At 31.2% G+C, this 8,360-nt stretch overlaps 1 protein-coding gene and 1 long non-coding RNA gene across 2 annotated transcripts; both read left to right on the top strand.

Annotated features, from left to right (window-relative positions):
• Window positions 1-252: 252 nt before the first annotated feature.
• Window positions 253-7,692, top strand: LOC129922592 (uncharacterized). The gene is made up of 2 exons (XR_008774563.1): window positions 253-677; window positions 7,536-7,692. It is a non-coding gene; the product is annotated as an uncharacterized LOC129922592 (long non-coding RNA).
• LOC129922590 (uncharacterized) lies at window positions 1,277-5,619 on the top strand. The gene is made up of 2 exons (XM_056009277.1): window positions 1,277-2,351; window positions 2,637-5,619. Exon 2 carries the CDS (start codon window positions 2,915-2,917, stop codon window positions 3,902-3,904), a length of 990 nt encoding a protein of 329 aa, XP_055865252.1. The 5' UTR covers window positions 1,277-2,351; window positions 2,637-2,914; the 3' UTR covers window positions 3,905-5,619.
• Window positions 7,693-8,360: the final 668 nt, after the last annotated feature.

Below are 8,360 nucleotides of genomic sequence, written 5' to 3'. Positions count from 1 at the left end.
CTAGACTGACTTGACTAGGCTAGGTCTAGATCTAGTCCTAAGGGCTAAGCTAAGAGTTGTTGATTTGAATTAATTAGTGGAAAAAAATGCTGAATTAATTAAATATATAATTTAAAGATATTAGTTTATTAGTTAAATAGCTTTTTTAATGAATTTGGTTTGATTTAATACAACAAAACGAAAAATTTAACTCATCTCTTATAACAGTAAACAGGGAGCAGCCATCTTGCCAAGAGCATACTAGTTCAAACATCCTGCAGGGTGACGGATGGCAGCAGGCAGGGTTCAAACTCAGGACCATTGAGACCATTAAATAACTAAATCTAGATCCATCTATGAGATCTGTTGTATTTCATTACATTACAAAGTTTTCAAAATACTTGGGCTGTATTTTTTATGGAAATTTTGAACATGACAGTGACACAAACAGAATGGAAAATACCCAGCAATAACTGTTAGAATTCTCATGATATTAGTGAAATGATAGCAAGTCAGAGCTTCATTTCAAGAGATAATTTGGTTCCACAAACCTTGTTGTTTTATTACAAGTTTTTAAATTTTTATTTTACTTGTTCTCCTATAGGCATCATTAGAAAAAACTGAAAAAAGCAATCAAAGGTTTTGTAGTGATGAGTGAGGAATTAGAGAATGTATACAGTGCATTTTTAAATAACCATGTAAGTAATATATTGTTAACATTTAGAATGAACTTAGATATATCTGTTAAATTTTAGTTTTATTTTTTCTAAAAACTTCACACATTTTATTGGAAGCTTCAAATTAAAAGCCAGCTTCACTTATATAATTTTAGTTCAAAATGAAGATAATTATGTCCAACCTGTATTCATCCTGTTACCCAGTTGCTCATGTTAAAATATAGCTTAAAATTCTTTTAACTCATTGGTTTTCCTTTTCCTTGCTGATTCAGGCAACCCTTTTCATTCTCAAATAGTGCTTGGAAAGAAAGATTATTTATATGAATTTGCCCTAGCATACTGAATAAGAAATGTGTCTTTATCTTTGTGTCTCTGAGTATTTATTATATTAGGTAATGTTATTGTACTTGCAAAGTCCTCTAAATGTTAAGTGATATTTCCAAAGGTGCTAATTTAGTTTAATGTGAGTATTCATTTATGATATGCCTCATTGCACTATATTACATCTTTTAGTTTCTTTAGTTGAAGGATTCCCCTATTAAGATGCAAATCTGTGTATTTGTTTAAGGGGACATACGAGTCGGAAAATGTCGAATTTTTAATTTTTTTTTCGATTTTTTTTTCTTTCAGATTTTGAAAATTTAACCTTTTTTTTATATGAATCATATTATATTTTAGCATAAAAATGTTTGTAAATATGTGTATTTTGACTTTGAACATGTACACCTTTTGGTGATTATTTACAAATTATCGAAATTTATCAATGTTTACACCTTGGATACGATATTACCAATCTAACAAAGCTAGGACCATGATACATCAAAAGAAAGGTCACGATCCGATTTATATGTTTATCTGGGGTTCAAACTAATGGATTTATATGTTTTTTTGTAATTCGTATTTTTCCGAGCTATATAATCTACGGAAACTTCCTTATATGGCACATCGGCAAAACTCGGAAAAAATCGACTAATCAGAATGTGCCGTTTCATCCGGAAAAGGCGTTTCAAAATGGCCGACAGCGTAAACACATTCTTGTAGTGAAAGTCAATGAAAGCCTTGCACAAGACAGTTTCAGTTGTTTGGTATTTGTAAACATCAAAGAAAATATCTTTTACATTAAAATGCCTCGACCAAAGGGACGAAGAATGCTAGAGAAGCTCAATAAAGCCAGAAATGTTATGCTATCTGACAAGCTGCGTGGAAATTCCTCTAGTCTAGGTCTAGTTTAGATCCAGCATCAGAAGGACAACGTGGTGCATCCAGATCGAAATTAGACCGTCTTTCAATAAATACTGATGTTCCAAGTGATCTAGATCTACAAGAAACAGAGCAATTATGGACTATTGCTAATACTAATCAGCTTACTGATTTGATGTCGGATGCATTATGCCCTAATTGTTTTCAGTCAAGTTTGACTATTAGAGTTATAAAAGATGAAAACATGGGGTTCGCATCAAAGTTGAAGTTATGTTGTAGATCTAGTAGTTGTGGATATACTAAATCAAAGTTTTCATCTCCAACAATACAAAAAAAGTAACTGTTCAAATGTTGCATTTGAAATAAACACCAAGATGGTTTTATACAGCCATGAGATAGGAAAGGGTTTCACTTCGCTGCAGACATTTAGCAGCGTCCTAGGAATTTCTGGAATCAGCCAGAGAGCCTTTAAAGACCATGATAATAAAATCACAGGTATGTTAAATTACACAATAATCTACTATTAGAATTATTTCTTTAAAAATTTTAATCTTTACCATATAAAAATTATAGATCTAGACCTAGTAACTATAGATCTAGAATCTAGTCAATCTTTACAAAGTTCTAACTTTTGATAAAAAATACATGTAGTATGATCACTATGATGTAGCCAATGTAGGCTCTCTAGAGATCTAAATCTTTTTTTTTTTTTAAAGTTTATATATATTATATATATATTTATAAATCAATTTAATTAATGTTTTTTGTTTTTATCTTCAGACTGTGAAGTGGAATCTGGGGAAGACATGCTCTACCGCACAGCCAACGCCATACGTCAAGCTTATGCAGAGACGGATGATGACATTAGGGAAGCCATTGAACGAGGAGAAAACCCTTTGATTGACATTTCAGTCAGTTATGATGGGACCTGGCAAAAGTGAGGCTTTACATCGCTTTATGGTGTAGGTGTCTGCATCGATTTACTAACAGGTCTTGTTGTCGACTTCGATATTAGATCTAAGTACTGCCATGCATGCCACATACAGAAAGCTGAGAGCATGAACGCAACTGACCTCGCAGTTTGGAAAGAACAGCATGATTGCTGTACTAATCACCACAAATCCAGTAAGTCTATGGAACAGGACAGTGCTGTAATTCTGTGGAATCGTTCTGTGGCAAAATATAATTTTAGATATGTGGAGATGCTGAGTGATGGAGATTCTTCTGCTTTTAAAGCTGTGCTTGAGTCTAAGCCATATGCTGATAAAGCTGTTACTAAACTTGACTGTATCAATCATGCCCATAAACGTATGGGGACAGCGCTTCGAAAACTTGCCAAAGAAAGCCATCTTGGTGGCAGAGGAGTTGGCAGGTTAACAGAAAAAAAATGTGACAGTTTGCAAAATTTTTATCGTGGTGCTATAATAGACAATATTCCAGATGTGTCCAAAATGAGGAATGCTGTTTGGGCAGGATTATACCACTCCATGTCTACAGATACTGAACACCATCATCGACAATGTCCATTAGGAGAAAATAGTTGGTGCTGGTACCAACAAGCGATTTCGTTGGGACAAGACCCTGACAGCCACTCTAATCATAAGGCATCAACATTTTTGTCTCTAGAGGTGGCTCACAAGCTAATTCCAATTTATCGAAGAATGTCAGATGAGTCCTTGCTTCAACGAATGGCTCATGGTGGTACTCAAAACAACAACGAAAGCCTTAATGCTATGATTTGGACGAGATGTCCTAAAACAAGTTTCATGGGACTTGGCAGAGTGAAAGGCAGTGTTGCTAGAGCTGTGTCAATATTTAATGCTGGCGCCAATGAATTAATTAACGTGATGAATAAGATGCATATTGATGTTTCTTATGTAACATTAAATAATTTAAAAAAGGTCAATGATAAAAGAATTATTCAGTCTGACACTACTAGCCAAGAGGATTATAGAAAAAGAAGAAAGACTGTTTCTTTAACACGGTTTGAAAAAGTCAGAGAGGAATTGGCCAAAGATGGGAATGTATATGGTGCTGGTGCTCATTAGCAATACTACTGTCAATATTTTTTTGTATTATATAATTTTTTTTGTTTTTATTCATTATTGTTAGAGCATATTGACAGTTTAGTTGCTGTTTTAATTATTTGAAACAAAAATGTAATAACTAATTTGTAGCAAAATTTAAACAACACCATCTGATTATGTTTATGTAAATAATATAGATCAACAAACTTTTTCAAATATATTATGATACCTTAATTCAAGAGAAAATGTTAGCAAGTTTTATCTAAACTGACAATTATATATATGCTATCTAAAGAACTCCCTAGATGAATAGTAGAGATATAACAGAACTACTGAACAGTTATCATGAGTTTCAGATTTTGAGTTAGCGCTTTTTTCTTATTTGACATTGTTATATATATGACATTTTTTCATTTTAATCTTCTGTGAACTTCAAGCAAGCTCTTTTCTTTAGTATTTAATATTTATTGTTGCAAATTGTTTGGGTTTTTAGATTGCACACCGGTACATCCTACATTCTTATCAAGTTTTTTTTTCTTTATGGTTGCTAAATGTTATACCCGGTATATAATATATTATTTTATAATGTAATCTGGATGGAATATACTAAATAGCTATTTTTAAAAGCTGCTATACTAAAGTGTAAATAACATATATTTGCTATTCAGTGATTTTCTGAATAAATTTTTGTAATTGAATTTTTTTTCTTTCTTTTTTTGTATTTTTGTATATATCTCTATCTGCCAAACGCTAAGGCTCTGAAACTACTTTTGGAACTTATTTGATATTTGGCATAATTATTCTGTACATATATATCTACATATGCATGCAAAAACTTTTTGATATTTGCGTAAGTTGGATTTTTGTTTGAAATACTACTCTGTAATACAATTGCGTACAATTTACGTTTTATTATCCCAATTAGTTGCTATACTTATATGAAATTTAGAATATGCTCTTTACTAAATATAGCTATTTTTATTATGTTTTCAGATACTTATTATACTAACCTATAAATTACATGCATGTTATCTAGTATTTTCCTGACAAAATTTTTGTATTGAAATTTTTTTTTTTTTTTTTTTTTCATTTTCTTCTTTTTTTGTTTTTGTATTATACCTCTATCTGCCAAACGCTAAGGCTCTGAAACTACTTGAGCTACATACTTCATATTTGGCATACTTTTTCTGTACATAGATATCTACAAATGCATGCAAAAACTTTTTGATATCTCAATAAGTAGATTTTTTGTTTGAAATATTACTCTGTAATACAATTGTGTACAATTTGCGTTTTATTTTACCAATTGGTTGCTATATTTATATGAAATTTAGAATATGCCCTTTACTAAATATTGATATTTTTTTAATGTTTTCAGATAGTTATTATACCAACCTATAAATTACATACCTGTTATCTGGTATTTTCCTGACAAAATTTTTGTAATTGAAATTTTATTTTGTTTTTTTGCATTTTCTCCTTTTTTTGTTTTTGTATTATATCTCTATCTGCCAAACGCTAAGGCTCTGAAACTACTTGAGCTACATACTTCATACTTGGCATACTTATTCTGTACATAGATATCTACAAACGCATGCAGAAACTTTTTGATATTTGAAGTAGTTTTTTTGTTTTAGCGTTTCAAAGTTTAGAATTATGAAATATTTATGTATTTTTCATGGTTGCAACACTAAAAAAATCATTAAAAAAAGACAATAAAAGATAACAATATTTCCCTTCATGCGTTTTTAATACTTGTCATGTATGATATTTGTGTGTAAAAATTATTAATTTATCTTAAGTATTTTTTGAGTTATAAGCTTTTAATTATAGTTTGTTTGGCGGCCATCTTGGATTGTTTCCATGACAACCAGTAAAGTTATAAAGTCAAAAACTATATTTTTTCAATTGTTTAATTAAGTACTATTAAGATAATATAAAATATTTAGTCTAAATGGAGAACTTTTTTTTTTCCTTCTTTCCGACTCGTATGTCCCCTTAAGGTTAAATAGCATTTTGTTTTTCTATTACTGTCTGTTTTGCAAACATTTATGATAAACTATAGTCCCTTGTTTGGCTTCTTAATTATGTCAGTATTGGAATTCTAAGATACATGTAGCTTTTCATTTATATCTAGAGGTGTAGTTGTGTTTTAGTATATTGTTATAACTGATTCAGGTAGGGGTAATTGTGTGTGTAATCAGCTGACACTGACAGCACAGGCCTGAACTCGGTGAGTGGTCTACTGTGATGAGGGATGACACTTCAGGAATGATCTGTATTCTGAATACTACATATGCAATTTATGATGATGGTCTTATGATCATCAATCACTTTCTAGAAGGTCTTTGAGAACCCTATATAAAGAACAAAGGTGTCAGTCAAGATGATTCACAACTGAGGGTCTCACGATTCATTGTGAAGGCAATTAGAAACAGTTGAATACAGAATGAGGTGGAAAGGCCAATAGAGTTTGGTACAGCAGTACAGAGTTTATACAGCAGTACAGTTATTGTCACGGTCAAGAAGTTCTCTAATGTTTTTTTTGGATGATGCCAGATATCATGGTGAATATGATCTTGAGGGGATCTTTAATTATCTTTTGCCTTTGTCGGGAGTGCTGAAATCTTGTAACCGTGATGCCGAGGATTCTTTACTTGAATTTGTCAGCTGCTAATATGATCTTAATAATTTACTAGTAGATTCAATGAAGAAGATCCTTTTGATTTAAATACAAGAACTTTAATTCCTAACTTGAAAACACTAAATGTATAATACAGCATTTACAAAGTGAACTGTATCAAGAAATATAAAATATTCAAATAACTACTCAATTCTAACTCAAAATAATATGTCTACACACTATGAATATCTCTAGATCGACTTTACTAAATCTGATCCATGACTTCTCTCTAACCAATTCACTCCACATTTGAAGAATTAATAATCTATATTCAGCGTCTTTGTTCTCCCGCTAGCATCTCTCCGCCTACTTCTGGTGCCGCTCCCAATCAAATTAAAATTTACTATCAGGTGACAAGCGCTTCTCTTGGTAGATTGACGTGTGTCACAACATCATTTGAATTTCCAATGACCTAGAATTAAATCTCAACCTTGACCTAAGTTATTACTTAATAATTATTAATTTAAATAATATGTTTGATAATGATATGTGACAGTTATCTACTGGGAAGTATTTGCACATGTTGCCAGTTGTTCAGTATTCAGTATTGGCTGTGTATTTATTAGACATTAAAGTGTTACATTATTTGGAGCCTGAGTTTTCAAGTTCTTTAAGTTGGTTATATTGCGTTGGCAGAAATCCTTTTGGTCATTCCTTTGGAACTAGCAGCTGCCAGGTGAGGGGCTTCTAACCAAGACCATAGCTTCACGCTTAGATTTCATCCAAGTTCTTGTGTTTTGAGTTGGAGATGAAGAAATAAATAATGACCCTATAGATGTAGTTTTATAATAACAGGCACTAAATTCTTGATGCAATGTTAGGAGCCTCTGCCCTAGTCCATTATATTCACATTTCAAAGATTATTTTTAAAAAGTTTTTTAGCTACAGCACCCTAGGTGTATAGTATGATCTATAAATATTTGTACTCCACTGTTTTGACATAGCTTTCCTTGTTTGTTTATTTGGCAGGACATTCTAACTTTGTTGTAGCTACCTATCTTATTTCTAGCAACATACAAGATTACTGGATAGCCAAAGGTGCAGCACTCTTATGTCAAATTTCTGATAAATTTTGATTACAGATAAATTGTAAAGCATTAAACAATAAAAGCAATGTCCAATAAAAGTTGTTCTCTAGTTATTACTTTGTGTTTGTTCACTGTTTGTTTGTAGGCTCAAACAACATTTGATATGTTTGTGAGCAACTTTCTTCTCTGATCACTATCCAGAACATGAAGATAATTATGTTTTACCACTATAAAATGTAATAAATTTAATGTAGAAAATTCTTTCTAAAATTTATCCAGACATTAAAACATTTTTTTTCATGGAGCTAGGCAAATATTTAAGTATTCCTACTAACATCCTACTAAAATTGTTTTGACTAGGAAATGATAGAACTAGGTTTGAACAGAACTTTTTCATTATGAAATTGTGTTTTTAAAACTATTAAAAATATGCTTTAATTAATTTACCTTTGTTGCTATAAATGATATGAAACATATAATGGAAATATGGAAAAAGTCTAAATTATTCTTTTTTTCCTAAACAATTTTTATCAGGTGCTAAAATGTTATTTCTCCATTTCTATTTAGTCATAATAAAGATACCATAATAAAAATACAATTTTTATACATTCAGCTACTCTGACACATGAAAGAAAATAATATGAGCCTATGTATCTATACAGTAGAAATCATATGATCCAGGCTTTCAAATCCACTCTCATTCAGTCAGAATCACATTGCATAGTTAAGCAATAAATTATTCTCAAGGTTTGCAAGGTTGTAATTG

This window comes from Biomphalaria glabrata, chromosome 13 (genome assembly GCF_947242115.1).
Source record: "Biomphalaria glabrata chromosome 13, xgBioGlab47.1, whole genome shotgun sequence".
In the NCBI taxonomy this organism is placed as follows: domain Eukaryota; kingdom Metazoa; phylum Mollusca; class Gastropoda; family Planorbidae; genus Biomphalaria; species Biomphalaria glabrata.
Note: the sequence above shows the minus strand (reverse complement) of the source record. Positions and strands in the feature narration are given on the sequence as shown.

Excerpts from the sequence above, each read along its gene's own strand:
- LOC129922590 (XM_056009277.1), top strand. The coding sequence starts at position 2,915 with ATGAACGCAACTGACCTCGCAGTTTGGAAAGAACAGCATGATTGCTGT.